The sequence below is a fragment of the Cololabis saira genome, chromosome 10 (assembly GCF_033807715.1).
Source record: "Cololabis saira isolate AMF1-May2022 chromosome 10, fColSai1.1, whole genome shotgun sequence".
In the NCBI taxonomy this organism is placed as follows: Eukaryota; Metazoa; Chordata; class Actinopteri; order Beloniformes; family Belonidae; genus Cololabis; species Cololabis saira.
The window spans coordinates 46421845-46434371 of record NC_084596.1 but is presented as its reverse complement, the minus strand read 5'-3'; the positions used below and the strand labels follow the sequence as shown (position 1 = coordinate 46434371).

The following is a 12527-nucleotide window of genomic DNA, read 5'->3' as shown; positions in this document are numbered from 1 at the left end:
TAGAACCAGTATGGACACTAATCCCTTATCTGAGGTCCAGTAGAACCAGTATGGACACCAATCCCTTATCTGAGGTCCAGTAGAACCAGTATGGACACTAATCCCTTATCTGAGGTCCAGTAGAACCAATATGGACACTAATCCCTTATCTGAGGCCATAAAGAGGTCATTCGTGACTCGAACCAGTGCTGTCTCTGTGCTATGATGCATTCTGAACCCTGACTGAAAAACTTCCAACAGATCATTCTATACAAATAGTCACATAACTGATTTGTAACTACTTTTTCCAGAATTTTAGATACAAATGGATGGATGGATGATAGAAGTTTAACAGTGTGTGAGGTCCTCTAGTGGATGTTGTGGAGTATTGTGTTGTATTTGCTCTGCAGGTTTCTGTACAGAGTTTTGGTGTTTCCTGTCACTGTGGGCTGCAGAGCACAGTAGTACACAGCAGAGTCTGACACATGAAGCTTCTGGATCTTCAGAGGAACTGACTTGTCCTTGATTTCAGCATCAAATCTGTCCTTACTGAACTCTCCAGCATTATCTCCTGTTGTTGAGAAACGTTTCAACATGTATTTTGGATAACTGTTCACTTCTTGTTTGTACCAGAATAAATAGTCGGTCGTGAAACTGGTTTCAAAAGTGCAGTTCAGTGTAACTGTGTCTCCTTCAGCAGCAGTGACGTCTCCTGCTGGCTGGATCACTCTGTCTTCTCCTTTACACTCTGAGGAAGAACAGAATATACAGAGGAACACATGAATCAATAAAGATGATTGATTGAAGGAGAACAATCCGCATGTGGATGTTTGTATCTTACCAAAGAAAAGAGCAGCAAGAATAATCCACAGTCGATGATCCATCTGTACAACAAGGTTTAAAGCAACAGGAGAAACTAGCTGATGTTCAACATTCAGTCTGAGAAGTGTTCTCTTCACAGCAGTAGTTGTTATTGACACAATGATTGATCAGTGCAGAAGTAGTGCTCCGCCCACTTGATGATGTCACCCTCTAGTGGAGAGAAAAAGCTGAGCTCTACAGTTGGAAAAAAGGTTTCCAGCAGCTTGTCAGAGTGACAACTTGTGTTTTTCAGACTCTGTGGGTTCAGTGTCGCTGCAGCAGAGGAGATAAGCATCCACATGTTGTTCTGTAAGTTTAACTTTGAACATTTGTGAATATTAATTTAACTGACCACAGGCCGTGTGAAAAATCTACAAACCAACACAAACAACAATATATAAAATAGTAATATAATACAATGAAAAATACGTTTGTGGGGTGTGGTTATGATTTGACCATGAGAAGGTCAGAGTTCACAGTTCTGACAGCCTGAGGAATAAACTCTTTCTGAGTCTCTCTGTGTGCTCTTTGATGAGGCGTAGGTGTCGGCCAGAGCGTAACCACTCCATCTGTTCATGGCTGGGGCTGTGGGCGTCAAGCTACTTTCACATAGAACACCGCTGGGGTGGGCGCAGACTCGGCGCAGAGTCAGCGCAGGTGGGCGCAAGTGGGCGTAGAGTCGGCGCAGAGCAGCGTACATATTCGTTGCAAGTTGCTTGGCGACCGACAAAAAGTTTTTCAGGTCTGGCGCAGTTTTCCCACTCGTTTGGACGTAGAGTAGCTACAGCTCGGTTTGCAAAATGCATTTGTCATTCACTCTTCATTTGAGTTAAAGGACCAGACTTTGTGTCCATGTTTGTGAAGGAGAAATGCTTCTTTGTATCTCTAATTCAATTCAGTTTAAGAAGTTTTTCTGCTGATGAAAATTCGGGGAAAAAAAGATTCAACTTAAAAATAATTTTCATAACAGTGTGTGCCCTTATCATCATGTATTCATTAGTAGCTGTTGTGGATGTGTTGTTCATGTGGATCCTCCCACAGTCTTTCATCAGCAGCTGGAACCACAGACACTCTGATAAAACAGGAATTAGCAGAATCCATCTGATAAGAAGCTGTGGTTTGAATCCCACTTCCCTACTCTTTGAAGAGTCGTCACATATCTGTGTTCAGGTTTTTGTACAGCCTCTTCTACACTTTGTATCACTGTGTTTCGAGAGCACAGTAGTAGAGAGCTGTGTCTGCCAGGGTTAGCTTTCTGATGGTCAGTTCAGTCGAGCTGTCAGTTGTTTGGGACTCATATCGATCTTCAGGAATATATTCACTTGTGAAGTCTTTTGCTCCTTTCCAGAGTATAAACTGAGGAGCCTGAAGGTCAGAATGATGTTTGTACCAGTAAAGCCAAGCACCACTGCTACTTGTCTGATAGTTGCATGTGAGTGTGACAGTTTGTCCTTCTCTTCCACTGACTTCATCTTGTTCAGGAGAGATTGTGTTTCCAGCTATTAGTCCTGGAAAAAGTGCAGAAAATGAAGCCATTAGACTAACATTGTCCATGATACTGAGAGGAGGAAGAAGTGTTACTCTGTGGACATTCACAACTAAATCAACTGTAGAACTCTGTCAGACCCATTTACAAGAGGATCTTAACACAAATTTCATTCTATCAGAGCAAAGAAACCAGAAAAGGAGTGAAATACAGTCTGGATATGTGGTTAATGCAGCAGCTTCAACAAAACTTGAATCCCTGTTCTTAAACTCACCTAGAATGTGACATAGAAGCAAAAAGAGCTGAAGCAACATGTCTTTGGAGATCTTCAAGCCAGACAGACAGCAGATGAACTATGTTCTTCCACTGCAGGAGAATGAGGAAGAAATAATGTCATTGATGAGCTGAAGTTCAGTGGGCGGGGCCAATTACCTCCTGACATGATTTGTTTTACTTCAACTCAACCAATCAAATAGTTTTGTGTTTCCTCGGCAGCTCTGTCTCTATCTCTGCAGGTTTCTGTACAGAGTTTTGGTGTTTCCTGTCACTGTGGGCTGCAGAGCACAGTAGTACACAGCAGAGTCTGACACTGTAGTAGAGGAGATCTGCAGACGGACTTCATTCTTCTGTTTTTTCAGTTCAGCATCAAATCGGTCTTTGCTGAACTCTGGAGCGTTATATCCTGTTGTTCCTGAGAATCGATTCAGCATGTATTTTGGGTAACTGTTTACTTGTTTGTACCAAAACAAAGTAGGCCCTGTGTTGGTAGTTACAAAAGTGCAGTTCAGTGTAACTGTGTCTCCTTCAGCAGCAGTGACGTCTCCTGCTGGCTGGATCACTTTGTCTTCTCCTTTACATTCTAAGGAGGAACAGAACATACAGAGGAAGACATGAATCAATAAAGATGATTGATTGGAGAACAATCCATATGTGGATGTTTGTATCTTACCAAAGAAAAGAGCAGCAAGAAAAATCAACAGCCGATGATCCATCTGTACAACAAGGTTTAAAGCAACAGGAGAAACTAGCTGATGTTCAACATTCAGTCTGAGAAGTGTTCTCTTCACAGCAGTAGTTGTTATTGACACAATGATTGATCAGTGCAGAAGTAGTGCTCCGCCCACTTGATGATGTCACCCTCTAGTGGAGAGAAAAAGCTGAGCTCCACAGTTGGATAGAATGTTTCCAGCAGTTTGTCAGAGTGACAGCTTGTAGTTTTCAGAGTCTGTGGGTTTTATCTTGGTCATATGACCGAAGTCCAGGCCATGGTCTGAGAAGATGTTCAACTTTAGAGTGATTGTTTTCAACCTTCAGAAAGTAGTGAAGTACCAAAATCAGGCCATCAGTTTTCAAGTTTCTAGTCCGTTACAGGTTTAGGAGTCTTTGATATAAACAAATTGTTGCAATAATACTTTTGCTCTCAACTATATAATATAATTGTGTATAATATAATAACATCAGAGCTGCTTATACCCTCCATCATTTGAAAACTCTCCTGAAAGCCTACTTTTATCTTTATCTTCTAGTGATGACTTACTTAGGTTTCTTCATTATTTCAACTCTTATTGTGACAGGTTTGATCCTTTCTCAGCTCTGTGTTTTATACTAATGTTGATTATTTTTTCTGCTATTTGTACAGTACTTTGGTCAACTATTGTTTTAAATGTGCTACAGAAATCAACTTTGGCATGACTATAAAAATAACAGTGAACAAAACCCACTTCTTCACTGTAGAATGTGCAGATTTTATTGTAAAATGGAGCTTGATGTTGGAACATTTTCATCTTGTGCATTTGTAATATAGCTCCTGAAAAGATCTTTGTCTCTGACTGTCAAGTACATTCCCACATACTGATAATTGGTTTTTCTACAAGAGTTTGGTGTCACAAGTGGAATTCATGTTAGGCTCGAGGGAAGGAGGGCGGACCCAAATGCTGGACGACACGAGCAAGGTTCAGATATAATAAAGTTTATTAACAAAAAGTGCTCCACATGAGAGAAGGAAGACCAACGCAAAATCCAAGACCGAAGAAACGCGGTTGGAGAAAACTACGGGAAACAAGGGCGCAGTCCGGAAAACCCACGGCTGGAATGTTCAACAAAAGGCGCAGACCGGAGGGAAACTCACGGCTGGAAAAAGTAATCCAAACTGTCCCGGCAGAGCGGGGTAAAATCCAAAAGGACCCGGGAAGGGAGGGTCCACAAATGGGAAGCTGGGTAACAGCAAGGCAAGTCCAGGAAAACGGGCAGAGTACGGGGCTCAGAGCAGGAGAATAATCCGACACTGCAGCTTGTGGGAGGAAGGCTTAAGAGCAGGCTGGGTGATGAGGCTGAACTGCTGTCAGGTGTGGAGAAGGTGATCAGGATCAGCTGCGGGTGCTCTGGCCAAGCCTGAACAGGCTTTGGTGCCCTCTGGCAAAAGGAAGGGTGTGCCAAACCCTAACATCACCTCCCCCTCAACGGGCGCCTCACCGGGCTTGTCGGAGTAGTCACGGTAGAAGGCCCGGAGGAGGTCCTTGTCCAAGATATGGCGTTGTGGAATCCATAACCGCTCCTCCGGGCCGTACCCCTCCCAGTCCACAAGGTACTGGAACCCTCGACCTCTGCGGCGGACGTCCAAGATCTCCCGAATGGTGTATGCCGGTGCTCCATCCACGATCCGGCCCGGGGGAGGATCGTCGGCTGGGGGCAACAGGTCGGACTCCACCAACGGCTTTACCAGGGACACGTGAAAGGTGGGATGGACCTTCATGGGGTCTGGGAGCCGCAGTCGTACCGCCACAGGGTTGACCATTCGGTCGACCTCAAAGGGGCCCACATACCGCGGTGCTAGCTTCCGGCACTCCACCCTCAATGGCAGGTCCCTGGAGGACAAGCAGACTCGTTGCCCAGGCGTGTACCGAGGAGCGGGGACCCGACAACAGTTTGCCTGCTGCTTAGAGCTAGCCAGTGCGGAATGTACCTGCCGCCAGACTCTCAGGCACCGGCGTAGATGGACCCAGACCGAGGGAACAGCCGCCTCCCTCTCCTGGTACTCGAAGAGGGGGGGTTGGTATCCCATGGCCGCCATTAAGGGGGAGACGCCGGAGGACGAGGACACCAGGGAGTTCTGGGCGTACTCCACCCACGGAAGGTAGGTGCTCCAGGAGGCCGGGTGCCGAGCCGCCACACACCGGAGCGTGTTCCCCAGCGAACAGTTCATCCGTTCAGTCTGGCCGTTGGACTGGGGATGGTAACCGGAGGAAAGGCTCGGAGAAGCTCCCAGGGCCGCGCAGAAGGACCTCCACACCATGGAGGTGAATTGGAGCCCTCGGTCCGACACGATATCCGTCGGTATCCTGTGGAGACGGAACACGTGCTGGACGAGGAGGTCCCCAGTGTCTTCCGCCGATGGGAGTCTCTGGAGAGCAACAAAGTGGACGGACCGGTAGAAGCGGTCCACGATGGTTAGTACAACAGTGTTACCTCCAGAGGGTGTCGTAGGTGGCTGTCGTAGGAGGTGAAGCGTGCAGGCTACCCTGGGGTGGCATGCCATCTGGGACGAGTGGGCCCACTGCAACACCTCCGAGCGGACGTTCTTCGGAACGAACAGTGTGTTGGGTGGTGTTCCGCTAGGGTCCTCTGCCGATCCCTGGGCCTCCCGATGCGTTCCTCGACCTGTCAGATGGCTGCCCCAACGATGCAGGCTGGGGGCAGGATCGGGTCGGGGTCCGGGATGACTGGGTCTGCGGAGAACTGGCGAGAGAGGGCGTCTGGCTTTGTGTTCCTCGAGCCCGGGCGGTAGGTGAGGGTGAAGGAAAACCGCCCAAGGAATAGGGACCACCTGGCCTGGCGGGACTTTGCCCCATGGAGGTAGGCCAGGTTCTTGTGGTCCGTCCAGATGACAAACGGTTCGGCTGCCCCCTCGAGCCAGCAATGCCACGCCTGGAGTGCCAGGACCAGGGCGAGAAGCTCCCCACGTCATAATTTCTCTCGGCTAGGGAGGGACGCCGACTAAAATATGCGCAGGGATGCAGCTTACCGTCCTTGGTGCTACGCTGGGAGAGAACGGCTCCCTCCCCAGTATCCGAGGCATTCACCTACCACCACAAACTGCCGGGTCGGATCTGGATGGGAGAGAATAGGAGCCAAGGTAAAAAGCACCTTGAGCCATTCAAAGGCTGCCTCGGCCTCTTCGGTCCAAGAGAAGGACCGGAGTGTGGAGGTGAGTCTGGTTAGAGGCTCCGCCACTCTGCTGTAGTCCCGGATGAAACGCCGGTAAAAGTTTGCGAATCCCAGGAATTGCTGGAGGTGTTTCCTAGAGGTGACAGTTGGCCACTCGGCCACAGCCTGGATCTTGGAAGGGTCAGGCAGAAGCTGACCCTCCCGGACGATGAACCCCAGGAAGGACACAGAGGAGGCGTGGAACTCACTTTTCTCGACCTTCACGAACAGGCTATTCTCGAGCAAACGTCTCAGGACCAGGCGAACATGCTGAATATGCTCCTCCTCTGTCTCAGAAGATAAGGATATTGTCAAGGTAAACAAAGAGGAATTTATTCAACATGTCGCGGAGCACATCATTGACGAGTGCTTGGAATACTGCTGGAGCGTTGGTGAGCCCGAAAGGCATTACCTTGTACTCAAAGGGCCCGATTTACTAAGATCCTAAATAAAGAGTACTAAATTGCGTGTGCACTGAAAAAGTTTGCACGTGCTGTTGTTGTGTGTTTTGCGGGTGATCAACTAAGATTGCGTGCGCAATTGATAACAGGTGCAAACCTCAGTATTTAAATGAGGTGTTGCGCATCTTACGGTTTGCGGCGCAAACTTTGCGCCATGGAGAGTCTGGATGGAAAGCAGGATATAGTCGCAAGCGCAAAATGAAATTTGACGAGTTGGAGTTAGAGATATTAGTGGAAAAGGCAAATTGTTTTGCCGTATTCAGCACCCCTGCCGTGAAAAGCACCCCCTCGTATATTCAATGATAAGTAGACCAAGAAAAAAAACAACACACTGACACTTCAATATATTTATATATACACACTCACACAAACACATACTTAGGAGTTTATATTATATATATTTACAAATATCATGGAAGACAACACAGTAAGCAGGCTATTAATTAATGACATCAATAACCATTTACCCGATTTTTGTTATCTGTGACTGTGATTGTGGGAAAGTATGACTATTGTGGAATCCATGAGCGCATTTAAACATGAATCATTAACACAAAACTGGACGCTAAACAGAACGTGACACAGAATGAGAATATAATTTTTGTCAGACGAGGGGGTGCTTTTCACGGCAGGGGTGCTGAATACGGCACAACACCGGGGTATGACAACTGCAGAACAAGTAGGCGCACAATAAGAAACACTTTTTTCTCCATGAAAACACGTGATTTATTTATTATCACAACCTGTGGCAACCTTTTGCTGAATAATACTCGATTTAACATTCAAATAAAATATTTCTCCTTTTGCATGTGGAGATTAGTACCTTCCTTTCGAACGTATTAAATACAGACGCAATCACCATCCCCGCAAAAACTTTCAGGCTTGGTAAATCTCATTGCGCGTGGTAAATGGACCTATTTGCATTTTCCCCTCCCAGTATTTAGCGATTTCTGGCGGGTACGCCCCATATTGATTATTCATCAGGGCAAAAGTACTAAATGAATAGCGTGTGCTACTTTGTGCATTTGAGAGGCGCAGTCCTCTTTGCACGCTGTTAGTAGATCAGCTTGCACTTTGGTTTGCGGGTGATGTCAGGTTTGCACACATTTTTACACACGCAAACCTTTAGTAAATCAGGCCCAAAGTGTCCAATGGGGGTCTTGAAAGCGGTCTTCCACTCATTCCCACTGCGGATCCGGACCAGGTGGCTGGCGTTGGAGGTCGAGTTTAGTAAAAACTCTGGCCTTCTGCAGTGGAGCAAAGGCAGAGTTGAGGAGCAGCAGCAAGTATTTATTACGCACTATAATGTCATTGAGGCCACGGTAATCAATGCAACGGTGGAGGGACCCGTCCTTAACAAAGAAGAACCCCGCTCCCACCGGGGATGACGATGGAACAATCAGCCCTGAGGCTAGCGACTCACCGATGTAGCTCTCCATGGCCTCGTGCTCAGGTCTGGAGAGGTGGTAGAGCCAGCTAGATGGGAGCAGGGCCCCAGGACGTAGGTAGATCGCACATTCGTAGGGTCGGTGTGGAGGAAGGGAGAGAGCCCGCTGCTTGCTGAACACCTCCCCCAGGTCGTGATACACCTGCGGGACCGTGGTAAGATCTACTGCCACGGAGGGGGAGGTCAGGTCCCGAGGAGACGGAGGAAGAGCTGAACGCAGGCAGCGTGAGTGACAAGCCACGCTCCATGCCGTGATTGTGCCTGTCGTCCAGTCTATCTGGGGGCTATGAGTGGCCAGCCAAGGAGAGCCCAGGACCACCGGAGCTGCGGAGGAAGGGATTAAAAACAGTTGAACACGCTCCCGGTGGTTACCTGACGTGAGTAGGGTGAGGGAGGTGGTATGGTGCATGGAACGGGTGAGTGTGCGGCCATCGAGGTCCTGGACGGTGCAGGGTTCCGGGAGTTCCACAACGGGAAGTCCAGCCTGTCTCGCCAGGGCCTCATCGATGAATGAGTCGTCTGCGCCTGAATCCACCATCAGGGGAACCGGAAGTGAGGAGTCCCCCCAAAGGAGCATCCCCCGCAGGATCAGACGCGACGACTCTGGGCAGGCAGAAACTGCGCTCGTCAGCACGCCTACCTTCGCTGGCAAGCCTGGTCTTTTGGGCGCAACGGACAGGAGGCGCTGAAGTGCCCGCAGGTGAGTTCCCCCCAGCTGCATCGGCTCCTCTGTGCCAGACTGCGCGCCGGCCGGAGGTGCGGGAAGCTGCTCACAGTGCGGCGAGAGTCGGGGTCTTGGAGGAGGCCCCTGGGGGACTCATTCTCAGGTTTCTATATTATTTGTCGTGGTTGTGAATGGAGGACTGTCTGTACCATCTCCCACTCCTTGGGGTGCGGCGTGGCGCTGACCGGACCTGGTGGACCCCCCCCGTGCATTCGGCCTGGGGCGGAGGGACCATTGGAGGGACTGATGGCCGGACCCAGGTATGGGCTTGCCGTGCTGCCTGAGGGAGGGCTGCCGGGCTCTGAGGGACATGGTGAGAGAATGATTGTCCATGTCTTTGTCAGTGAGTGTATGTTTCTGTGTGTATGGGAGTCCTGCGATGGACTGGCGACCTGTCCAGGGTGTACCCCTGCCTCTCGCCTGTAATTAGCTGGGACAGGCTCCAGCAGACCCCCGTGACCCTGCAAAGGATAAGGCGGGTATAGAAAATGGATGGATGGATGGATGGATGGATGGATGGATGGATGGATGGATGGATGATGGATGGATGGATGGATGGATGGATGGATGGATGGATGGGTGTCCATTGTCTAACCTGGGTTTGGGGCTCTTTGCTGTTGGGCTTGTATGGGTGGCTTCTTGTCCGGGGGTTCTCGTGCTCTGTGCCCCTCTCCACTTCCCCCCGCAGCCTTTGTAGCTGGGCACGCCTTTGACTGTGGGGTTTTCACTTTCATTGGGGCGGGTGGCGGCCTGTCGGCGTCGACGGTCGAGGTGGCCCCGGCTCTCCGGGCAGGCTGGCCTCTCGCCGGGTGGGGGTTGTGGTACTCTTGGCCCCGTAGGTTTCCTGGCAGCCTCCTCCCGTGGCCATGGGAGATGTGCCCTGTGACCCAGCATGTGGCTGGGGTATTTCCAAAGTTGTTTGATTAGCAAAGGCTAATCCTATGAAATCCGAACTTGTAAGACTGGCGTGGTCAGTCGCCCACCAGTGGCTGGCAGAAGAGCGGCTTTGAAGTAGAGTAGTAGCGATGGCTAATTTGAGATAAAACAGTGCACTGTGAATGTTTGAGACTCACGGAGGAAAAGATGGGGCAAACAAATGTTAAGGTGCCAAAACACCTTTGGGTGGTCCTTTGTCTTTGTATGCGTGATGTTTTTCTTCTATCCACACAAGACACAATCCTTTTTTTTTTAATTTTCCCCCAAATGGTAGTCTGATGCATTGACAGCAGCATTATCAGAATCAGCTTTATTGATTCTTTATTGATTCTCCGCTTTATATGGCGCTGAGATTGCTCTTAAGATGTCAGCGAGTTCTTGGGCTTCGTAGAGTAAAAGTTGTGCGTGTGAGACATTGTGGAAAAGATAAAAAATCGAAACAAGGAAAAAAATCGAAGGCATATCAGTAATTTTGATTAATTCACCTCTGGGATTGATGAAGTGAATTTAAATTCAATTGAATTATATGGGAGGAATCAGGACACCAGAAAGCGTTAAGAACGAAAACTTCCCAAACTGAACATCTGTTAGACTAAACAACGACTCAAATCTTGTTTTCCTCCCGTCATATCTGCATTGAGACCCCTGATGTATGTTTTGACCCATTTAATTAAATCGACTGAAATCGGGCTAATCGGTAACTTAGATACACGCGGTTTCGGTTTCAGTCCAGACATTCACTAGTTGGAAAGAACACATTAAAGAGTATTTGAAATCCACAACAAAAACCACAGAGGAATAATGTTAGAGAAACCCCTTCATGTCTGAGAGGAGCGGAACCTGATTACTAGAAGTTTAACAGTGTGTGAGGTCCTCTAGTGGTTGTTGTGGAGTATTGTCTTGTCTTTGCTCTGCAGGTTTTTGTACAGAGTTTTGGTGTTTCCTGTCACTGTGGGCTGCAGAGCACAGTAGTACACAGCAGAGTCTGACACATGAAGCTTCTGGATCTTCAGAGGAACTGATCTGGAGGTTGAATTCAGCGTAGATGAAAATCTCTCCTTGATCTCGTCTGCTGTGGTCCCTTCGTCCAGTTTAAAGCGACTCAGGATGAATGTGGGTCTGTTGTTTCTGTCCTGTTTGTACCAGTAGAGATAAGGAGATGAGCTGGTGTTATACAAACATCCAAGTGTAACTGTGTCTCCTTCAGCAGCTTTCACATCTCCTTCTGGTTGCAGCACGCTGTCTTTTTGTGCTCTGGTTTCTGTAAAACCCCAAAAAACAGTATCAGTGTGTTGGTAAAGGATCAGTCAGTGTTGGATTTATATCAAAGAATCAGAGTCATGTTCATACCAAGAGACGCAGCAGCCAGCAGCACTGAGAAGAACAGAGGCTTCATATCTGCAGTGTTGAGTGACTGTGAGCTCCAGCCAGTATAAAGAAGGTTGTGATGTCTCTGTTTAGTCTTCATCAACACTAAGTTGGAGGATGAGGAGGAGGAGCCTGATCACAGTGACAGGACTCATTCATGGTCCTGTTTTTACCCCAACTGACAAGTTTACACTCAACACAACCATGTGGTTCTCTGATTTGGTATTGCGTCACGTATTGCGTCACTTCCTGTTTGTTGTTTGAAGTCTGTTGCCATTTGCACGGTATTGAGGTCTCTGATTCCTCCAAACTTTTTATTTCTAAACTTAGCTTGTTTTCTGATAAAATACTACTATATCTGGTAAACCTCTGTTTTCAATTGAGCACTTGCACATTTTCTCTTCTGTAACTTTCATTGTCACCAATCATGGTACACTTTCTGTCTGTTAGACTCTTTGTATGGCCTCCTCTTCTCCCACCGTTTCTCCCTCTTAATGCTCAGTGTGTGAAATGTTAAGCTATTACTCTGCCTCCTTTAGCGAAGACGATAAGTTTCTGAAGTGTAGTTTATTCATAGCATTGGAGGCAAGGCTCAGTCAGTTAGAGGTCTGGTTCTGCCAACTAGACCATAGTCCGATAGACTCGTCAGGTAGCCAGGCTAAGTTAGCGGCGGATCGGCCTGTAGCAGCTGCTGGTAGCCGCTCCCCTGCAGCTCCCGAGCAGCCGGCCAGTCAGGGCGGCTGGGTGACGGTTCGGAGGAAGCGTAGTCCTAAAAGGCACACGGAACATGGTAGTTATCGTACATATCGGCGCTAATAACTCCCGTCTACGCCAGTCGGAAGTCACTAAAATTAGTATTGTGGCGGTGTGTAACTACGCCAAACCCACGTCGGACTCCATAGGTTTCTCTGGTCCCCTCCCCAATCTGACCATTGATGATATGTTTAGCTGCATGTTATCGCTCCACTGCTGGTTTTCTCGCTGGTGTTCAGAAAACAACGTGGCCTTTATGGACAATTGGAAGACGTTTTGGGGAAAGCCTGGTCTGTTTCAATATGTACT

General features: G+C 48.3%; 1 gene segment (V, D, J or C); it reads right to left on the bottom strand.

Moving 5' to 3' along the window:
• Positions 1-347: 347 nt before the first annotated feature.
• LOC133452275 (T cell receptor alpha variable 18-like) lies at positions 348-863 on the bottom strand. The segment is given in 2 exon segments: positions 348-727; positions 821-863. Coding segments are annotated over 2 exon segments (423 nt in total).
• Between the last annotated feature and the right edge of the window lie 11664 nt (positions 864-12527).